This window comes from Hemitrygon akajei, chromosome 16 (genome assembly GCF_048418815.1).
Source record: "Hemitrygon akajei chromosome 16, sHemAka1.3, whole genome shotgun sequence".
Taxonomy (NCBI): domain Eukaryota; kingdom Metazoa; phylum Chordata; class Chondrichthyes; order Myliobatiformes; family Dasyatidae; genus Hemitrygon; species Hemitrygon akajei.
The window spans coordinates 37502600-37526502 of record NC_133139.1 but is presented as its reverse complement, the minus strand read 5'-3'; the positions used below and the strand labels follow the sequence as shown (position 1 = coordinate 37526502).

General features: G+C 41.3%; 1 protein-coding gene across 10 annotated transcripts in view; it reads right to left on the bottom strand.

Annotated features, from left to right (window-relative positions):
* Window positions 1-23903, bottom strand: part of sema6bb (sema domain, transmembrane domain (TM), and cytoplasmic domain, (semaphorin) 6Bb) — a 533030-nt gene that overhangs the window by 156712 nt on the left and 352415 nt on the right. For all 10 annotated transcript variants that reach the window (XM_073068714.1, XM_073068715.1, XM_073068716.1 and 7 more), the window contains one exon: window positions 21668-21769. In XM_073068714.1, the coding sequence (XP_072924815.1) occupies window positions 21668-21769 (102 nt within the window). The remainder of the gene's footprint in view (window positions 1-21667; window positions 21770-23903) is intronic.

Sequence of the window (23903 nt, the reverse complement as noted above, 5' to 3'; positions counted from 1 at the left end):
TTCCCATACCAAGCAGTGAATCAGCCAGTCAGGATGCTCTCAATTGCGCCCCTGTAGAAAATCCTTAGGATTTGGAGAGTCATGCAGAACTTCTTCAACCGTCTGAGGTGAAAGAGGACCTGTTGTGCTTTTTTCACCACACAGCCGGTATGTACAGACAATGTGAGATCCTTGGTGATGTGTGTGCTGAGGAACCTAAAGCTGTTCAACCTCCCAACCCCAGATCCATTGATGTCAATAGGGGAGAGCTTGTCTCCATTCCTCTGGTAGTCCACAACCAGCTCCTTTGTTTTTGCGACATTGGGGGAGAGGTTGTTTTCTTGACACCACTGTGTCAGACTGATGACTCCTTCTCTGTAGTTAAAAAAGTTAAAGTCTGTCCCGAGCCGTATAGGCTCACCAGGCCGGTGCTTATGTCGGTTTCCGTGGCGTGAAGTAACTGAGAGTACGAGACTCCCGCTCTCCGGAGAGGACGCCAGTCTATCGTGAGGTTACCCAGTGTTTTACCGGTACCCATTTTCAGCTGGGTGAACTGGAGCAGTGTGTGGTTAAGTGTCCTGCTCAAGGTCACAACATGCTGCCTCGGCTGGGGCTCGAACTCTGTAGGCTGCCCATTATTATTTGAGATAAAGCCAATCAATGTAGTATCGCCAGCAAATTTAACCTTACAATACAGAAGCAGGCTATTTGGCTCCTCAAGTTAGCTTTTCTTTACATGATCAATTGTATTTAAATCCACTCTCTCACTTCAGTAGCTCAATATTTGCACTTTTCACACAATTTTTGAATTTGTTTTCATAAAAAAAAACTGAATACATGACAGAAGGGAAATTTGCTGCTTAGTAAAACTGATCTAAACAACCTAATGAAGCAGTGAGATGTGACAGAGAAAGGAAAACAACTGGACATAATTGGAACAGGAGGGATGTAATTTCTCCAACTAAACCAAAATCCATCAAATTAATATAATATAATTGTATTCTGTAATTTCCACGAAGGTAAGAATGTAACTTATCTGCTCTTTGAACAGTAATTCAAAGGGATTGCAGATCTGAACAGAAATGCAATTGATGATCTGAACCCAGTATCTCTTCTTCTCAAAAGTCTCCTGCTGTGAATAAACCTTGGATTCAGCAATCTTTGCTGAAAACATGTTAATATTGAGAAATAGGTGGATTCTGTGACCAGCTACATAGAGAAGTGTATTGAGGATGTTCCATCATGAAACACATGCAGGAGAGGGCAATCAGAAGCCGTGACTTAAGGCAGAGGTCCATGCGTGGCCGAGGGTTCATGATGCTGCCTTTAGATGGGGGGATGTGACAGCTCACAGGGAAACAAGAACTGTGTGGTTCTGCTCCACCAGAAAGGCGAAATGGGAGCGTTTTCAGAAAAGTTACTGACACTCCTGTGATACCAGGGACGTGAGGTGCATGTGGCAAGGATTTCAAAGGATTACAGACCACAAGTCTACCCTGTGCGTCAGTGACCAGGATGTTGCACGTCTTCAACACCTGGCTTGATGTGGCGAACAAAGTACTGGCGAGGAAGGCATTCCCCCCCCCCCCACCTCCCCAAGGGGTGCAGACACTCCATCTGGCTGAAGCTGAGGTGAGGAAGACCCTGGCCAGAATGAACCCACATAAAGCTGTGGGACCCGATAACATACCAGATCAGGTTCTGAAAAACCATGAAGCCCAGCTGATGGAGGTGCTGACGGGTATATTCAAAATCTCTCTGGAACGGTCCATTGTCCCCTCAGTCTTTTCAGTGCTAAAGAAGGCGACAGTAATCTGCCTAAATTACTATAATCAGGTGGCATTAACATCAACCATTATGAAATGCTTTGAGCTGCTGGTCATGGAGCACATTAAAGTCTTTCTTCCGGCTACATTGGACCCTTTCCAGTTTGCTTATCGCTCAAATCAATCCACTGATGATCAAATAGCCTCTGCCCTCCACTCTGTCCTGTCCCACCTGGAAAATGCTTTCCAGAAAAGAGAGAGAACGTAAGTGATTGTTTAACAATTCAGAAGTGCTCACCAATAAATTCTATCACTGTCCTCCACTTGTGGCACAATTATGCATGGTTGATGATGGGTGCTCAGAAATTGCCATGACTGGCATGCAATGAATATTTGGTGTCAATACTCCAATATTTAACCATGTATGTCAGTAAAGGAAATCTGCATTGGTATCCAGTGGAAAATAGGCATCTTTGAAGGGAGGGAGAAGGCTTGCTTAGGAACAAATTAAAGAACTTGTGCCCAATCTCAGCCAGTCCACCAATAGAGATGACCACGAAGATTCCCATGATATTCGACACAAGACTAACTGCACATCACTCACACAAGGGGAATGCTCCCCTGCTGCCGCACACAGTCTAGCTTACATTTTCAAGTGACTGAGAATTGGGGTGACTCAGCAGTACAGCTGGGTGTGTTGCTGTCTCACAGCACGAGCAACTAAGGTTGAATACGGATGCAGGGTACTCCTGTGTGGAGTTTGCACATTCCTCCCATGATGACAAGGCTCCTTATGGGCACTCTGGTTTTCACCACATCCCAAGCATGCGTGGATTGGTGGACTAATTGTAAACATCCCCCAGTGTGTAGGTGAATTATGATGCTTGAGGGGAGTTGATCAGATTGTGGGCAGGGCACAAAACGGGATGAGGGTAAATGGATGACTGATAGTTGGCATGGTCTTGATGCACTGAAGTGCCTGTTTCTGTGCTGCATAATACAACAGCTCTAGGAATTTTTGCACAGTCACGTCTTTTAAGTTTATTCCCATCCAGTTCAAGATAAACTGACCTAAGGATTTTCCGATGCAGATTGGAAGACCGCTTTGCTGTGCTCCATCTGCTAGAAAAAGTGGGATCTCCCAGTAGCCACCCATTTTACTTTCATTTCCCATTCCTATTCCTACTTGTCAGTCCACGGCCTCCTCTAGTGACGTAATGACGCCACACTCAGGTTGGGTGAATAGTTCCTTATATTCTGTCTGGGTAGCCTCCAACCTTCTGGGATGAACATCGACTTCTTAAACCCTGGGTAATGCTGCCTCTCCTTCACCATACCCCTTTCTCATTTTCCTCTCTCACCTTCTCTCCTTACTTGCCCATCACCTCTCTCTGGTGCTCCTCCCCCACTTTCCTTTCTTCCATGGGATTCTGTCCTTTCCTATCAGATTCCCTCTTCTCCAGCCCTGTATCTCTTTCACCAATCAACTTCACAGCCATTTACTTCATCCCCACCCCCTCCTGGTTTCACTTATCACCTCCCCTCCTCACCCCATTTTCTTACTCTGAACCCTCATCTATTTTTCCAGTCCTGATGAAGGGTCTTGGCCTGAAACATTGACTGTACCCTTTTCCATAGATGCTGCCTGTCCTCCTGAGTTCCTGCAGCATTTTGTGTGTGTTGCTAAGGTCCTTCAGTTCTGTGTTCTATGTATGCTGACTGTAATCTAATATTAATCCCTGTGGTTTCAAGGATCTATTACATTCTTCCATAAAATCCACCTGCACGAATCTTATTTTCTGAACTCCGGAATCATATTAAGTGACAGACAAGGAGAGAAATAGTTGATGCCCTACTGCTTTCTTCAGATTTCAAAGGACAAATTAAACCTCCAGCCCTAGCACCAATCATGTTAACTTGCCCAAAAACGCATTGCTTTTGGAGCAGATAAAAATTGTGTCAGATTGATCTTTTTTGAAAAAAGGAAATGCAATTTGCAGGGAAAGTAAGTCTGAAAGGATTAGCAAAGGCATGTAAGGGTGGAAGCAGATAACGTGGATGAGAGTGCGTAGCAGATATTGAATGGTATTGAATTGTATTTCTGCACATCTGGATGAAACAATCCAGTGGACTATTACACATTGTCAATCAGAGACACTACATAACTGAAAGACAATGAATGGCATTGAGTATGCAACATGGTTAGAAATTTAGCTAATTAATAGGAAACACAGAGCTGCACAGGTCCTCTCCAAAAAGGACGCTGATCTTATGGATACTCTGTACATATGAATGAGTGTTTAGACACTGGCAGATGGATGTGGGTGGTTTTGCCAACTACAGTGGGGCTGTTGGCATCTTCAGCCATAGGAACTGAGCATTTCTACAGGTTTTCTCTCTGCCACAATTAGGAGCTGGTCAAGCTGAGCAGAGTCCCATGCCCGCTCGATTTCCATTCGCAATTGTTTCTACGATCCACACAGCTTTTGGTCATTTCTGACTTATAAATAGTTTGGATTGTGAACAGCCTAAACTGTGATTTTCAGACTCTGTCATGGGACCATTGGTGGTAGTCTCCAAGAAGCTGTATCAAATGTGTGTAAAAGGAAGCTGTTTGGTCATCAGTCAAAGAGCAGCCACCCAACCTCATCCCAGTAGTGCTGCAGGTTGTACTCTTCAAAGTACACATACAAGTATTGTTCAAATGCAATGAAGATCTCTGCTTCACCCTTCCAGACACGAGGTCTAGACTCTTACCACCCTCTGCATTTAAAAAAAATCCTCATCTCCACTCTGATTCTTCTCCTTTAGGTCAATACCTCTCGATTTTGACTCTTGACAAAGAAAAACTGGTCCTTTCTACCAGGCCCCTCAATCACCTCTGCCCAGAGCTGGTTCTGTTACAAACAAAACAATCTGTGTGGAACAAATCTTTCCTCCCAGCCACAGCTTTCCAGTTCTTGCAACGTCTTCATCTCTACCTTCTGCACTCTCTCCATTGCAGTCATTTCTTGGTTATAATGTGCTGACTAAAATTATACAAATTTTCAGGCGGTTACCTAAATAATGTTGTGTACAGTCGCAGCACAGCTAATGAAGGAATGCATTCTGTACGTCTTTTTTATTACTTGTTTTTCTGCTACTTTTGACAATTGGTGCAATATACTCCAAGGTACCTATACTGCACAGAAAGAAGATAAGTGAGTGGGAGTAAGAGTAAGGTCTTTGGTCTCTTCAGTCCATTCTGTCATTCTATATGATCATGCCAGGGCACACAACTCTCCTGTGCCTGTTCCCACACCCCTGAATTCTCAATCTCTCAAGAATGTATCTACTGCCTCTTTAAGTTCTTCTTATTTTCGAGCCTCCTGAAACACTTTGGCATCAAGAATTCCAAAGATACATCAACATTTGTGTAAGACAAAACTGTGTGCATGTCTGCTTTAAATATCCACCCATTTATCCGGTAAGTACCTATATCCCTTGGAGCCTGAGGACCATAAGACAAAGGAGCAGAAGTCGGCCCTCCGGCCCATCGAGTCCACTCCCCACACACACACACACACACACTCGATGTTATAAGTACAGTTTCATTCCCTCTGCCATAAGGGAGCTGAACAGTCTCTGAAGCCATGAGCACTACCTCACTATTTTTGCTCTCTTATTCATTTTTACATTTCTTATTGCAACTTATATCATTTTTGTGTGCTGTTCTGTACCGCTACTACAAAACAACAAATTTCACAACATGTCAGTGTCAATAAACCTGACTCAAAGATCATTATTATATATTACAAGAATCAAGGGACTGAGTACTGAGCCCTGTTGAATGATACTAGCGCAGCCTTCCAGTCACATAAGCATCCAGAAACCATTATTCTTTGCTCCTTGCCATGAAACTCAGATCCAATTTGCCTGGTTACAGCTGTTTATTTTCTACTTCCATTTATTTATGCACAATCAGTAATTACCGGTGCTTGTCTTTACCCCACACCCTTCCTGGTTTCATGCAACACTGAATGACAGACAAGGCTTTTGTGTTCTCTGAAGGTCTGAGGGAAATGCAAACCTTCAGCTTACCAGCTTCAGCTACCTGATTAAATAAACACTTGTCACATTCCCTGTATAAACATATTGACAAATTCCATCCTAATCACCCTCTCTTTTAACCCTTAGAGAATGGGAACAAGGCCCTCTTTATTCATGTATTCGTTCCTTTAGAACTATAAATGTGGTTCACACAGAAATAAAGAAACCTCTGATTATAATTAGTAGGATTTATAAAATGTGATGGAGCTTGAGGATTTATGGTCAATTCAGTAAATTATGGTAACGGAATCCCTTTGTTTGGGACTATAGATCCTGCATTTAATTAATGCCATGACTAGAGCAACATCATTTTTGCTGACCTCAGTCACTATAAACAAACATGGTTCTCAAAATGTTTGCTAAAAGTTCACTGAGAAAGAAAACTAACATTAATTTTAGAAAAGCCAACTCTCATTGTGCTTTATTCCTTACTTGTCAAGGAAAACATGAAACAAGTTAAGATTACACCAGTGAGATCAAGTGAATTTAGTGTCCTTACCTTTCCATGGAATGCACTAGAAACAGGTTGCAAGTACTATGGAGTCATAGTTAGCACAGAAACAGGCCTTTTAGCCTAACTTCCTTCTGCCAACCAAGTTGCCTATCTGAGCTTGTCCCATCAGTCCTTGTTTGGCCCATATCCTTCTAAGCCAGGGGTTCCCAGCTTTTTTTATGCCATGAACCCCTACTGTTAACCGAGGGGTCTGTGGACCCCAGATTGGAAACCCTTGCAAACCTTTCCTATCCAGGTATCTGTCTAAATGGTTTTTTAAAAAAAATTGGTATAACTGCACCCATCTCAACCATTTCCTCTGGTAACAGGTTCCATATACTTACCACCCTTTGTGTGAAAAAGTTACCCCTCAGATCCCTTTGCAGTAATTGACTTACAATTCTTCAGTAGGTTCTTTCGTCAGTCAGACTGACAGCTGGAATGATAAAATCTATAAAAATTGCAGAAAAGGCAGTGGTGTGGATAAGGCAGTTTTGAGATTTTTGGGATATGGGTGATGACGAATCCCTCTGGGATAGCAGAGTTCTTGGAAAAATAGGGCCACTTCCTAATGATATAATTCTACCAAGCACTCCAAATATGAATGAGTAATAGATGCTGGTTTAGTCAATAAAATTCCTATCTCATGGAAGAATAAGCAAATTATTGCCTCAATGCTCCTTTAAAACAAGGTGCCAACTAGTGACCATAAGGCAGAGGAGCAGAATTAAACAATTCAGCCCATTCAGTCACAGCCGATTTATTTCTAACTTTCCTCAGGTGCAATATATTACTTTATCAACTCACCCAATTTGTTGATGTAGAAAATTAGACCTATTTTCAATTATTTCTTAAGAATAAATACCTCCTCTCTTTGTAAGGTGAAATGGTATGGTAGACTTTCAATAGGCCAAACCAAAGTGAAGACAAAATAAAATTCAAGACAAGTCATGGAAATGATAATAGAGAATCACAAATTTAGGGAAGGGTACAAGACCATCTCAAAGCTACTGAACATACTTTAGAGCTCAGTGCAGTCCATTGTGAAAAAAATGGAAACAATCTGAAACCAGAGCCACACTGGATAGGTTAGGCTTCCTCTCTAAACTTCTTTGCTCTAGAAGAATGGTACTTATACGAGAGAGGCCACTGTGACGCCAAGGCCACTCTAAGAAGTCAGTGGCTGCAACTGGAGATGATGTTCATGGCTCTATAATCTTTAAAGCTTTGCACAAAAAGGATATTTGTGAGGAGTGGCAAGGAAGAGGCCCTGGCTTAAAAATAAAAGCATATCCTTGCTTGTAAAGATGTTGCAAAGTGTCACTTAGAAGATACTGTAAAGATGTGTAAGAAGGCCTTGTGGTCAGATGAGACTAAAGTGGAACATTTTGGCCTCAACACTAAGAGGTACGTGTGGCATAAATTTAATACTGCCAGTCAATGTAAAGTATGGTGGAGGTAGTATCATGCTAGGGTTGTGCCTTTCAACAGCAGGGACTGGAAATCTGGTCAGGATTGATGGGAAGATGAATGCTGCTAAATACAGAGAGATCCTGGATAAAAACTTGTCAGCATCTGCCAGAAAGGTTAAACTGGGGAGGAAGTTTGTCTTTCAGCAGGACAACAACCCAAAGCACACTGCCAAAGAACCATGGAGTGGATTCAAGTGGAGAAAATTGACGTCTTTGAGTGCCCAGTCAGAGTCTTGACCTTAACCCATTTGAACATCTCTAGCAAGACCTGAAGGTTGTGGTTCACTGTCATTCGCCAACTAACTTGGCATGGTTTGAGCATTTTTGCAGTGAGGAATGGGCAAATCTTGCTCCATCCCATTATGCAAAGTTAATAGACATTTATCCAAAAGGACTACTGACTGTAATAGTTGTGAGAGGTGGTTCAACTAAGTACTTTACCAAGGGGGATGAATACTTTGGAACTACTGACATTTCAGTTTTTGAATTTTTAGTTTTCTCATGCTTTACAATTTTCTTTATTTTTGGGCTCTACCATGGAAAAAGGAGCATGTGATTCACAATAAAAGTTCTCAATTAAATTAACCCCTGGTTGCAATACTTACTTATGTGAACAAAGTGTTGGGGGCTGAATACTTTTACAAGGCACTGTATACCCAGTGACTTAGCTTCCACTGCCAGATATGGGATGAATTCTACATATTCATCACCCTCTGGCTAAAGAAATTGCTCCTCATCTCTGTTCTAAAAAGACATCTTTCTATTCAAAGCTGTCCTTCTACTGGAAACATCTTCCCTGTATACACTTTATCCACACCTTTCAATAATTGGTATGTTTTAATGAGGTACCCTTCATTCTTCTAAACTCTTGTGAGTACAGGCCATCAAATGCCCTTCCTATTTTGATCATTCCCATAAACCTCCTGTGGATCCTCTCCAATGCCATCACATTCTTCCTTGGATATGGGGTCCAAATATGCTCACAATACTCCACATGTGGTCTGGACAATGGCCTATGAAGCCTCAGGATTACATCCTTGCTTTTATATTCTAGTCCTCTTGAAATGAACGTAACATTGCATTGGCCTTCCACATGACAGATTTAACACTTCAGGGAATCTTGCACTAGGACTCCCAGGTCTCTTACACCTCCAATTTCTGAATTCACTCTCTGTTTAGAAAATAGTCCAAACCTCTATTCTTTCTAGCAAAGTGCATAACCATTCACTTTCCTATGCTGTATTCCATCTGTCACCTCTTTTCCCTTTCTACCAATCTGTCCAAGTCCTTCTGCAGACTCCCTGCTTCCTCAGTGCTACATATCTTTGTATCATCTCCAAACTTGACCTCAAAGCCATCAACTCCATCATCCGGATCATTAATATATAACATGAAAAGTAGAAGCCCCAACACCGATCCCTGAGATAGATAGATAGATAGATAGATAGATACTTTATTCATCCCCATGGGGAAATTCAACTTTTTTTCCAATGTCCCATAAACTTGTTGTAGCAAAACTAATTACATACAATACTTAACTCAGTAAAAAGTATGATAAGCATCTAAATCACTATCTCAAAAAGCATTAATAATAGCTTTTAAAAAGTTCTTAAGTCCTGGCGGTAGAATTGTAAAGCCTAATGGCATTGGGGAGTATTGACCTCTTCATCCTGTCTGAGGAGCATTGCATCGATAGTAACCTGTCGCTGAAACTGCTTCTCTGTCTCTGGATGGTGCTATGTAGAGGATGTTCAGAGTTATCCATAATTGACGGTAGCCTACTCAGCGCCCTTCGCTCAGCTACCGATGTTAAACACTCCAGTACTTTGCCCACGACAGAGCCCGCCTTCCTTACCAGCTTATTAAGACGTGAGGCGTCCCTCTTCTTAGTGTTCTGAGGAACACTACTAGTCACTGGCAGAGAATCAGAAAAGGTCCATTTATTCTTACTCTTTGCCTCCTAACAGTCAGCCAATCAGCGATCCATGCTAGCATCTTTCCTGAGAGATGATCCATGCTAGCATCTTTCCTGAACCTGTTAAGCAGCTTCATGTGCAGCACCTTGTCAATGGCTTTCTGAAAATCTAAGTGAACAACATCCACTGACTCTCCTTTGCCTATCCTGCCTGTTACTTCCTTAAAGAATTCTAACAGTTCTGTACCACAAGACTTTCCTTTAAGGATTTTTACCTCATGTCCAAGTACCCTGAAAACTCACCCTTAATAAAGTACTCTTAGATCTTGCCATCCACTGAAATCAGGCTAAATGGCCAATAATTTCCTATATTTTGCCTTCCTCCCTTCTTAAAAGTTGGAGGGGCATTTGAGAGTTTTCATTTCATTGGGACTATTCTTGACCTAGTGATTCTTAAAATATCACTACTAACGCCTCCACAATCTCTTAAGCTACCTCTTTCAGAACCCTAGGCTGTAGTCCATCTGGTCCAGATGACTTATCTTCTTCAACCTTTCAGTTTCCTGACTAACTTCTCCTTAGTAATAGTGACTACACTCACTTCTGTCTCTGACTCCTCAAAGTATGACGTAAAATACATATTATAGTTCATCTGCCATTTCTTTGATCCCCATTACTCCCTCTCCAGTGTCATTTTCCAGTGGTCCAAAAATCTACTCTTGCCTCTCTTTTAATCTTTTTATATATCTGGAAAAAAAACTTTTGGTGTCCTTTATATTATTGGCTAGCTTACATTCATCATTCAACTTTTCTCTCCTTATTGCTTTTTTAGTTGCCTCCTGTAGGGTTTTTAAAAGCTTCCCAATCTCTGAGCTTCCTGTAAATACAAACGATTCTGTAGATGTTGGAAATATTGAGAAATGCACACACAAATTGCTGAAGGAACTCAGCAGGTCAAACAGCAGCTCTGGAGAGGAATAAACAGTTCACATTTTGGGCAAAGAACCTTCCTCAGAACTGGAGCAGAAGGGGGAAGAAGCCAGAATAAGAAGATTGGAGGGGAGGAAGGAGTATAAGCTGGCAGGTGATAGATGAACCAGATGAGAGGAAAAGTTGGTGTGTGTGGGTGGGGGATATAGTAAGAAATTGGGAGGTGATAGGTGGAAGAAGTAAAGAGCTGAAGAAGAAGGAATCTAATAGGAGAGGATAGTGGACCATGTGAGAAATGGAAGGCGGAGCAGGGGCAACAGAGGAAAGTGATAAGCAGGTGAGGAGAAGAGAAGTGGAAAGAGGGGAGCCAAAATGAGGGGTGGAAAAATCAGAGAGAGAAGGGGGGAGGGGGAGAAATGACTGACGTTTGAGAAATTGAATGTTCATGCCATCATGTTGGAGGCTACCCAGATGGATTATGAGGTGTTACTCTTCTAACATGAATGTAGCTTCATTGTGGTAGCACAGGAGGCCATGGACTGCCATGCCGGAATGTGATTATGATCTCTTCCCCTTCAGGGTCTCTTTACTTTAAGCTCCCCAATCAAAATGGATCATTGCACGACATCAAATCCAGAATTGCCTTTTCTCCAGTGGGATATACCACAAATCCACTATGATCTCCTTTATCCTTACTTGCCATTCTAAGATACAGCCAAAATCCACTGTCACATGTTGCAGCAGCTTCTGCTTAAAGGAGGCACATAAAAACGTTTTCCAAAACTCTGCTGTAAGATCTGAAGTCCTCAACTTAACTTCTGGTTAGTCACTTTATCCAGCAATATTTGGCATCTCATTATTGTAACAGCAGCATTATATAACCTGTGAGCCTCTTAGGAGTTGCTCTGAATGAACTGGAATATAAACATTTGGTTCATTCCATGTTCAAGCACAGCACAATCCCAGGTTCTCTGGTGCTTTTGCTGGACTTGCCAGTGTTTCATGAGAAGGGGGAGGGGTGGTCACTGGCGTCTTGCAATGTTGATCTATGACTTTTAAGAATGTGATGAATATTCTTTAATCTTTCCATCTGATTGTGGCGTGAGGATCATCTTTGCTCAGCAGAGAATTCTAGCTCAGTTTTGGTCACTCACAGGGTGTGAGATATCATTGGTGTAGCCGACATTTAATGTTTATTCTCTGCATTGTATCATGGGGGAGCCCATTCCAGTGAGGTTGCCAGAGACTTTCCCGACCATACATCCTGATAAAGGAAAATTAACTTTGGATGGGCACTTAGCTAACAGAGAACAGATTTCGATTTCTCGAAATTGGTGATGCAAGCACTGCTAAAGCAAATGGGATCATGCATGACCCTTGCTGAAGCTCATGTGTAAGCAGGAGAGCTCATGAGATACTGCACAGAAATTGTTAGCAATGGAACAGTGAAAGATAATTACACCAATCTAAAACTTAACCTAAAAGGCCTCAATAAATCCGTTCACTCCAAAAGTTTATGCCACTCCCTTCACACAGGATGCTGTGATTAATCAAACATACTGAAGCCACATAGGAGCACTGATATCCAGAGGGACCTTGTGGTGGAAGTCCACAGCTTGTTGCAAGTGGTGAAATACGTGGATGAAGTAGTGAAGAAGGCATTTGGTTTGCGTGCTTTCATAGGCCGAGGCTCAGATCGTAAGAATCGGGCTGTCATGTTGCAGCTGTACAAAACATGAGTCAGACTGCACTTGGTTGTATTGAGTACTCTTCTGCCCACTGCACCATGGGAAAGATCTGGTAACATCAAAAAAAGTGCAGAAGAGATTCACCAGGATGCTGCCTGGAATGGAGGGTGGTAGTTATTAGGAGAGAATCGATAGGCTCTATATATTCTCAGTGAAACGTAAGAGTTGGAGGCACAACCTCACAGAGGTTTATAACATTATGAGAGGCATTGAGAGGATAGGTAGAGTCTTTTTCTCAGGACAGGTGATCTACAACTAGAAGGCACAAGTTTAAAGTGAGAGAGAAGAAATTTAAAAGAGATCTGAAGGATAGGTTTTTAGCATGTAGGGTGATATATTTGGAACTAACTGCCAGAGGAGGTGCTGGAAGCAGATACAATTACAAAGAAAACAGAAGACAGAACAGTACAGCACAGGAGCAGGCCCATTCTCTCACAATTCTGTGCAAACCAAACTAATTTAAATTAGTAATCAAATGTCCAGCTATAATATATACTAGCATTTCTTACACATCCATGTGTTTATTGAAGATCCTCTTGAACAACCCTATCAAATTTACATTCACCACCAGCCCAGGCAATTCATTCCAAGCATCCACCAGTCACTGTAAAAATCTGATCTGCTCCCCTCTCACCTTAAGTGCAAGCCTTCTGGTGTTAGACACCATTTACAAGGCATTTAGAGTAATACTTAGATAGAAAAGGCACTAAGGCATACGGGCCTAACGCAGGAAAATGGAATTTGCATAGATATGCACCATGGTTGGCAAAGATGAGGAGGGCCAAAGTGGCCTTTCTCTCTGCAATACGATTCTATACTTTCATTAAATAGTTCAGCAAGGGTGCAGAGTAACCCTGATTGCCAGAAAGACCTGAGTCAGCTAGAGTCAAATCCAAACCATTGAATGCTATGTCCACATGCACAAGCTTTCCAGTGGCCATTTCTGGCCAGCGTCCAGCGTTCAGGCCAGTACACACTTTAACCTACAGATGATGGGACCAGTTCTATTGAGTCTGGTATTTTATTAAGTCACTCACAAGACATTGGCAGCATTCAATGCCTACCTCCAATTCCCCTCAGCTGAGAAGGCTGCTAAGAGTCTGGAGTCATGCCAACATGTGCCTAGGGTGGAGAAGGATGGAAGGTTTCCTTCCTGGATGTACATGAGAGAACCAGATGGATTTTTAATGACAATCCAGAAGTTTCATGGTTAATGATAATGAGACTAGTTTCTTCTTAAATTCCACATTTTACTTAATTGAATTTAAATTCCCCAGCTGCTGTGGTAGGATCTGAACTCACATATTTGGATCAATGGTCCAGAACTCTCACTGCTAGTCCAATAAACTTAACCCCTACATTGCCTTTATTTAAGTGGTGCGGCATGAGTCTTAATATTGCAGTAGAATGGAGATTACTGTCTGGCAGCAATACTTCAGTTGTGTTTGTCAGCTGTCAGATGGCTAGAGTACTCCACTCAGCCCTTTCAGCTTGCTCTCCTTTTAATAAGTCTGTGGCTGTTCTCTTTCTTGCATACCTGTCCATCATGGAAACCTTTCATCCTTAGTTTATCAAGTACCTATCTATCAGCGTCTTTAAAACATACATTGATTCTGCTGCCATTAGTCTTCGAGTTTGCTGATTTCATGACCTCCAAAAAAAAGCATTTTGCTTCATTTTTGTATTATATCATTGACTTCTTATTTTTTTAAAATAGTAGCCAAGGGTTTTAGATTCTTCCACAAGAATCACCGTCTCCACGTCCACTCTGTCAGAGCCTCTAGTTTTGTTTCCTCTGTGATAAGTAAATGAAAAAAAATTACAGTCACAATGGAAATAATACTCCCTTAATTGGTGCACAATAGGATATTTCATCACATTTTGTTCTAAACAGCTCAGCTTTATTTCCTTCATGACCCACAATACCCTGTGTCAAGGGTTCAATACCATTTCATCTTATTTTAAAAGCCCAGTAATCAGTATTGCTTCTTTCTAAGCAAACACTTTAAGGAGCTCCGCCAACGTATCTATTACTGTACACCATTAACAGTGACTCAACAAAGATAAAAACATTAATTCAATGTGGCGAATTTAATTTCTTGCTTCATAAATGTAATAGCTAACTGAAAGAGACTAACAAAGAATTCACTGGACAATATCGAATATAACACAAAAAAGGGGCATGCAGCAGTGGGGAACAGTCAAATGGAAATGGCAAATAACTACTGTGTAACTTCAAGTAAGTGGAATATTATTCCGAAGTTCAAGTGGAGAAGTATTTCAGGACTTCAGAACCATTCATGAATTTGAAAATCTCTATCATATCTGGAACTCTTCCCTTTTATTAAAAAAAACATATGAGACTATAAGCCTGTTTCAAATTTCAAATCTCATTTTCATAGACCGTTGTAGTGTTAAGGATACCAGCTGATCTTCTCTGAGGATTGTCACCTTGACACAGTGGAGAGGCTGTGAGTTCCTGAGATCCCAAGAGTGATGCCGTCTGGAGTTTAGCCAGCTGGCGCAAAGCTCCTCGTGGTAACGTCAAGGGGGAGGATCCGGACAAAGAGAGATCTAACCAAGACCTCAATGGTGAAGCTGACAGAAGATGATAACGTAACACAATGGCAGTGAAAGTGGAGGAAGGCCGCAGCAGTGAAGGGTCCCCCAGTTATCTTGCATTCCATCCCTCTGGACCCTAGTCCCAATCTGTCAAGGATCACATGGTGGTTGCTGGTTCATCAGCATCCCCATGAGACGTTCTCTGCTAAGGGAACCCTCCCTAGTATCTTGGATTAAATCTCATGGATTATGTGGATTCCGGCCTCTACGGCCATCTGAGGACACACCGATGGACAACCCCTTAGGAGAACATCATACTCAACTCGAGTAATCGCACTGCTGCTTGTTGATATGGAACTAAGGTTGGAAGATGAAATGATATTACCAATTAGCTATGATCTGATAGAACAGTCTCCAGGGTGATCAGCAATTCTCATGTCTGCAAAGACACGGGTGAGGAATAGATGGCAGTTTTATAATCCCCTATTACTGTGTTATGATACAGCAACAATGAATATAGAATTGAGACAGGTTTTTTTTATAAACAAATAAAACCTTTATTAAACACTGCTCAAAACCCCCAAAAGTAAACAAATAACTAACTTAATTGGAAGTTAACTGCTATTTCGCAACTCAAACAGTTCTTAAAGCGAGAAATGCGAATACAGTTTTTAAAAGTAGTAAATGCAAAAGTCCAAATGATTTACACAGCCAATTAGGAGAAATTTTCCTAGAAGTAACGAATTCCTCGATGATGCGACGTTACTGCTGATCCCAGCCGAAATATGCCTTGACTGAAGGATTTATGACGAAGGAAATAAAACGGCTTAAGGGCACTAACCTTTCCTTGGCGAAACGCTACATCCAGCTCTTCCTGCTCTTATAGAAATGCAGGAGCTATCTTGGACGCAGGTTACTAATTCCTTGAAAGAAGATTAAATAAGGTCGAACCTGTTTTGCCGCTGACAACACCAACTTTTCTCGCTCCTTTGGGTTTTCTGCACTTCAATAAATTCTTCACTCTCCGACTGGACTAGACTGGCAGTATTGTAGCGAAACTGCCGGCAATAACCTTTGAGACTTAAGGCAGAAAGTAAAACTCCACTTTAAAACAAAATTGTGTCATGGGACGAATACGCAGCATAACGGAGTCACTGACGAATTAAGCCATGAACTGGCCTGCGTCACAGCGAGGCGTTCTCCTTTTATACCTGTTGAAACAGGCAGGACCTCTCACTGGCAGGAAAATTACATCACTCCACCATCACAAGACCATTACATCATGCCCAGCAGAGACTCAATTACATCATGCTCATGTGACAGTCACAAGATACCCACGGGGTATGTAACAACTGCCACAGATCCTTGTTCACAGCTCTGCATTTCAGAAATTTGTTTGTGTACTACCGAAGTTATGTGACCACAATGATTGTACAACAAGTACATACTCCTGCTCCTATTACAGAGTATCAACAGACAAAGATCTTCGGTGAAGAAATTACCACAAAGGGCTTGTTATATTTATTTATATTTTTTAAATGATTCCTTTTACGCTCATGCTGTAATATTTTTAGCTGGTTAAAACATATATTGTTGATCATGACAGACACAAGAGTTTGAAGAAGCAGAACGATAGAGCAATCAAATTAATCCCAGTGAATCAAGAGCCATCAAGTAATGTAATACCCAGCAGACTGTACTGAGGGAACACAAATGTACAATAAAAACACCAAATCTTGGTGGAATTTGAACAATGCAGGCTCCGATGCTTCCCAGAGTTAATGGCTGAAATAGCAGATTGAAAATCAGGTTAATTATCATTGACATATAGGTCGTGTATCATCTAGCTGGAGAAGAACTAAATCAGTGTGCTGCTCTAGTTGATGACTTTTTCTCAATGTGGAGCAAAATGTTTCAAACAAAGTTTCTGGGACGGAGCAATTCCAATTCCGTCACATGAAGAGATCCATGTGTTGCACAGTGCCATTCATGAACAGTATAGGAGGAATTAAAACAGAAGGAAATGGAAACACCTTTGGATATTGAAGTAAGTTGGAGAAGATAAATACTGGAATAAATATTAGTCTGCTCAACAGTGAGGCTGAAATCTAATGATTCAATTATTTTCTGCATGAGATAAAAATAGAGTTGTAAATTAGCTGATCATAGAAATCTGACTACTTAGTCTCCATACTTAATACCTTGTCAAAACCCTTGGCTGTGGGAGTAAGTGCATCACAGGCAATATTATATTAAAATACGACCGTTAGATCATAAGACATTGGAGCAGAATTAGGCCACTCAGCCCATTGAGTCAGCTCTGCCATTGCATTATGGCTGATTTATACTCTCTCTCAACCCTATTCTCCTTCCTTCTCCCCGTAACCTTTGACAACATGACTAACCAAGAAGCCATTAACCTCTGCTTTAAACATACTCAATGACCTGGCCTCCACACCTGTCCACGGCAATGAATTACGCTGACTGACCACCCTCTGACAAAAGAAATTCCTCCTCATCTCTGTTCTAAATGGACATTCTTCTATTTTGAGGTTGTGCCCTTTGGTCCTAGAGTCGGTCCCATAGGAAACATCCTCTCCGAATCCACTCTGTCTAGGCCTTTCAATATTCCACAAGATCCAGTAAGATCCCCTCATTCTTCCAAACTCCAGTGAATACAGGCCTCATATGTTAATCCTTTATTTCTTGGAATAATTGGAATTCCTGGATTGGGGATTTCCAAACGTTCTGTGGTTTTCTTGTGTGGTCTGTTTTGTGCTTTTTCGTGATATCATTCCGAAGAACGTTGTCTCATTTTTTAACTGCATTGTATTTGTGGTTTTTAAATGACAATAAACTGAATCTGAATCAGATAATTCTTGTGAACCTCTTCTGGACTCTCTCCAATGCTAGCACATTTTTTCTTAGATAAGGACTGCAAAGTGGCTCACAAAACTCTGAGTGCAGTCTGACCCTTGTCTTATAAAGCCTTAGTGTCACATCCTTGCTAGACCCCCCAAAATTGAAGGCTAATTTTACATCTGCCTCCTGACCACTGACCAAAGCTGCAAGTTAACCATTACGGAACTTTGCACAAGGACTCCGAAGTCCCTTTGCACCTTGGATTTTTGAATTTTGTCCCCATTTAGAAAATAGTTTACACCTTTATTCCTTCTACCAAAGTGCATGACTATACACATTCTACATTATATTCTATCTGCCACTTAATTTTCCCATTCTTCCAAACTGTCCAAGTCCTTCTGTGAACTCCCTGCTTCCTCAGTGCTACTTGTGCCTCCACACACCTTTGTATCATCTGCAAACTTGAACACAAAGCCATCAACTCCATCATCTAAACCACTGACATATAAAGTAAAAAGAGGCAGTCCCAATACTGACCCCTGCGGAACATCACTTTCAGTAGCAGCTAACCAGAATAGGCTTCCTTTATTTCGACTCTTTGCCTCCTGCCAATCAGCCACTCTTCTATCCACACTAGTAATATTAAGCACTCTTATCTTGTTAAGCAGCCTCTTGTGCGGCACCTTGTCAAAGACCTTCTGAAAATCCAAGTAAACAACACCCACTGACTTCCCTTTGTCTATTCTGCTTAATACTTCCACAAAGAATTCCAACAGATCTATCAGTCAAGATTTTCCTTTGAGGATACCATGGTATCTTTGACATACAAAAAGGCTGGATGAACTCAGCAGGTTGGGGAGCATCTGTTGAAAGGAGCAGTCAACGTTTTGGGGGGCAGGGGCCCTATAAAGAAGGTGGGGGGGAGGGTGGAATGTGCCAGGTGAAAAAGCAATCAGAGGAAAGATCAAGGGGTGGGGGAGGGGAAGCAGGGAAGGGATAGGCAGGAGAGGTGAAGAAGGAATCTAAGGGGAAAGCACTATGTGTAGTAGAAGAAGGCAGAGTCATGAGTGGTGATAGGCAGCTAGAAGAGGAGACAGAGTGAAGGTGGGATGGGGGAAGGGAGAGGGAGGGAATTACCGGAAGTTGGGGAATTCGATGTGCGTCTTGATTTGATCACAGCATCTGCAGTGTACTTTGTGTTTACCATGGTGTCTTTGGCCTGTTTTATCATGTGCCTCCAGATACCCCTAAACTTCTTTAAAAATGGACTCCAATATCTTCTCAACCATTGAAGTCAGGCTAATTTATTTTCTTCTGGTCCCTCACTTTTTAGAGTGGCGTGACTTTTCCAGAACCATTCCAGAATCTAGTGATTCTTGAAATATCATTACTAATGCCTCTGCAGTCTCTTCAGCTACTCCTTTCAGAACCCAGGGTTGTAGTCAATCTGGTCCAGGTGACTTATCTACCTTCAAACCTATAAACTTCCTAAGCATTGCTCTTTAGTAATAGCAACAACACTTGTTCCTGCCCCAGACACTCTCGAATTTCTGCAATGCTACTAGTGTCTTCCCCAGTGAAGACTGACGGAAAATACTTATTAAGTTCATTACCATTTCTTTGTCTCCCATTATTACCTCTCTTGCCTCTTTTTCTAGTAGTCCAATATCCACTCTCACCCCTCTTTTACTCTTTATTTATCTAAAAAACTTTTGGTATCCTCTTCAATATTTTTGGCTAAATTACTTTCAGTTTCATCTATTCTCTGCTTATGTTTTTTTAGTTACCTTCTGTTTTGTTTAAGCTTTCCAATTCTCCAACTTCTCACTAATTTTTTCCATATTATATGCCCTCTCTTTGCTTTTACGCTCTCTCGGATTTCCCTTGTCACCCATGGTCACCTCATCCTCCTATTAGGATTCTTCATCCATGGGATGTATCTATCCTGCACCTTCTGAACTGTCCCCAAAACCTCCAGCCGTTGCTATTCTGCCATTATCCCTGCTGGTGTTCCTTTCCAATCAACTTTGGCCGGTTCCTCTCTCATGCCTCTGTAATCCTCTTCACTCTGCTCTAATACTGATACATCTGACTTTATAGAACATAGAACATAGAATAGTACAGCACATTACAGGCCCTTCAGCCCACAATGTTGTGCTGACCCTCAAACCCTGCCTCCCATATAACTCCCCCACTTTAAATTCCTCCATATACCTGTCTAGTAGTCTCTTAAACTTCTTCCTCTCAGGATGAATTCCACCATACTATGATCACTTTCTCCTAAAGGTTCCTTACCTTTCCTTAAGCTCCGTAATCAAATCTGATTCATTACGCAACATCCAATCCAGAATTGCCTTTCCCCTAGCGTGCCAACCACAGGCTTTGCTAAAAAGCCATCTCATAGGTATTCTACAATTTCCCTCTTTTTGGATTCAGCTCCAACCTGATTTTCCCAAACTACCTGCATTTTGAAATCCCTCAGAACTATCATAACATTGCCCTTATTACATGCCTTTGTTATTTCCTGTTGAAATTTATAGCCTCATACTGACTACTGATCGGATGCCTATATACCGATCGACTACTGATCAAGAGCCTCTCGTCAGGCTCTCATTACCCTTGTGGCTTATTAACATTACCCACAATGATTCTGCAACTTCCAATCCCATGTCACCTCTTTCTAATGATTTGATTTCATTTTTTACGAACAGAGACACCCCAGCCCCTGCATATGTGCCTGTCCCTTCGATACATTGCATATCCTTGGATGTTAAGCTCCCAACTACAATCTTTCAGCCATGACTCAGTGTTGCCCACAGCAACATACCTGCCAATCTCTACAAATTTTGTGCTATGAAATTTTATATAATTGCCATATTATTTTACTACAGGATGTTTTTAAAATTGAAAACGTTCTTCTCTAGAGTGCAACAAAACCAGAGAGAGCAGCAGAATTCAAGTGGGTCAACATCTCAGAGTGAATTACATTGTCATGGAGACTACAGGTATCCAGAAAAGGAAATGAGGAAAAAATACCATGCAGCATATTGAATGCTGATTTGAAGCACATTTATTGATCTGCATTGTCATGCTCAAAGTCAAGGAGATTGAGAGGCTAAATGGTGAAATGTTTCTGCTCCTCAGTGAATCAGTAATAGGTACTTCCAAATGATTCACGTTTTGAGTAAGTTTGCAAACCAACATTTTGATCAACAAGTCAGAATTCTGTAGGCACCATATAAATAACAGAAACAGGTAACTTTAAACACTTACCAGGAGAATCATCGGGGCTAGGAGTATTACCATACAGCAGTACTTTAGCTGGTTACACTGTACATTGGTAATCAGGACAGACAAGAGATATTGAAGACACAGAATGGCAGGGCAATCAAATCAGTCCCAGTGAATCAAGAGCTACCAAGTTATACAGTTGCCTCTCATGGTTTAACCAACATTGTGTGTTTAGACCTCTCTCCTGAAACACATTCACATATGCTCTGTTTTCCTCTATAACTGTAATATACCTTCTTCCTGTTTCTACCATCATGGAAGAGGTACAAGGGCCTAAAGACCCATAAACCCCCATCTAACCAATCTCTCCCTAGAGCATGATGCTCCAACCTGGCAATGTCCAGGTGAATCTCCTCTACACTCTCTCCAGAGCAATCAGCTAGTTGAAGTTCTGCATTTAAAAAAATTTTGTTTAAAGGCATGCTTTTAATTCATTGTTATTTTTTAATTCATGACTGTAATTTTCAAATTTTTGGAAGCTTTTATAGCTAAGTTGGGCTCAACAAATTAACTGATATGCTGGTATATACAGGGATACAGTAGCCAACAGAGACACTTACTGTGTAATTTGCACACACTGGATTGTAAGCATTCGTCCCACAGATGAAAAGCACGCTGTTATTTCTCTTCAGAAGAACTTTGATAAAGTTCCGACATTCTGCCTGAGAATAGAGAAGAAAGTAAATGAGAACACTTTTTAAAAGAATCCCCTCACACATGCATAAGGATTGTTATCTGTGGTTCAGGTAACAGTGAAGATTGAATGGATCAGGATCTGGGATTGGGGAAAGATGGAGGGTTGAGTCTGTTAAGTTTAGATGTGGTTAATTTTAGGGGATGGGGTCTGTAAAGATCAAGGCTTGTGGTCATATGTTAATCTGGTTGGTGGCTGTTTGAGGACAATGGATCAGAAAAAAATCAGAGGGATGGGAATGGTTCCATCAGAATTCTTGAATGATTGGAAGAGGAGGAGGGTAAAGCTGGGAGTTGTGGAGGACTCTTGGAAGTCTGGGGGCTTGAGAAAGTTCAAATGAATTTTTGGAGTGATGTGAAATGATCTGGGAATGGTCATTATTGTAATTTGCTCTTAGAAAGATTGATTTTCAATCACATTGCCGTGAGAAGGAACAACATTATGCAATTGAATTTTCAGGCAGCATTCTTGTGTAAGGTCTAGTAATTGACAATAATAATTACTCCACTCGTCACCACAGACAAGAATCAATAAAAAAGGAGATCCCCTCAAACAGAAACAGACAGTTGAATGTTCCTGTAAACAACAGAGCAATTCAGCTACAAGTTGATTTAGCTGTTTGCTTTTAAGATACGTATGGAAAATAATGTTGGTGACTTTGGTTCTAAGATATAAAGTGTAGTTGAAGTCTGATGGATGACCAAGACACATAAAGAGAGAAAGAATGTAAAAAAATCTGATTCTGTAGATCAAAGACTCATCACATTGTTTACAAGGTTCCCAAGAGTCTTACATAAAATGAATTACTTTGTACTCCACTCAGTCCTCTATAGGCAAACATTTTCTTAACAGCCAGGCCAATTACCTTCTTTCATAATAGTGGTATTCAGATTATACTATGAGACATTAATGAACAATTTTTAATGAGTTCCAGCATGATTCTGTTAGTGGGTAACAGCCACTGTATGTATCCTATGTGGGTAATCATTGCAGCCGACACTCATTTAAGACTCAAGAGATAGCAGATGCTGGAATCTGGAGCGGCAGATAATCTGCTGGATGTACACTAATGGTCAAGAAGGATCTGATGGCGGCTTTAAACCAAATCATCGACAATTCTTTTCCTCTGTCAGATCGTGCTCCACCTGCTGATGCTCTGTTGATATAGTTCTCGTATCGGGTCAGAAAGCTGTGGATTCAAACCCCACTTTAGAGTCTTGGGAATATAAATGTAGTCTGATCTCTCTTGCAAGATTACAAATAGTTTGTTTTCCAGCTTTTATCTAAATAAGACAAGGGATCCCAACCATTTTTTAATGCCAAGGACTCCTACCATTAACCGGGGGGGGGGGGGGGGGGGGAGTCCGTGGACCCAGGGTTGGGAGCCCCCTGAACGAAGATGGTGAGCACCATCCAATAATATGGAATGTTTTGCCCATTATGTCCTCTCCAGAAGAGGAATGACAAAGAATATCCAAACTCATTAATGATAAAAGACATGAATACAATATAATATGCTTATGTGCTATTTTTTTTGATGTCGCAGTTCTCTTCATTTGATCAGTTTCAGCCTAACTACAGATTACTAGAAAGGAGAATATCTCCTGATATGTTTCAGCTGGTAGAAATGCAGCCCAGAAATGTACATGACATAGAAGCAATAAAGATCTGCCAGTTTTTTGATCGTATTCAAACGTCAATCATCCTCATATCCATAATGACGTATTAGGGTGGCATCATTTTGAGAGGTGTATTGTATTAATTCTCAAGTTGAATACTGCCTCCCTCATCTATGTTTATCTGAAGTACCCTGGGAATAGCACAATGAGGAGCAAAGTGGCTAGCAACTGTGATGGGCTTTGTTTTTAATCACAGGGCTCTGAAAACATTGCCCTTAAGCAGTAGACTCACAGCAACTGATACAAAACTTGGTTAAGTAAACTTTAGAGTAGGACTTTGAAGAAGTTTCTTCCTGGAGAAGAGAGATATGATAACGGTTAATCAAAAGCATTGAAGTTTCTAACATTATGTGAAATATTGGTTGTAAAGTGAGCTGTGTGAGGGAAGCCAGAGGTAGGGATGACCACATATTCCAAAGAGAG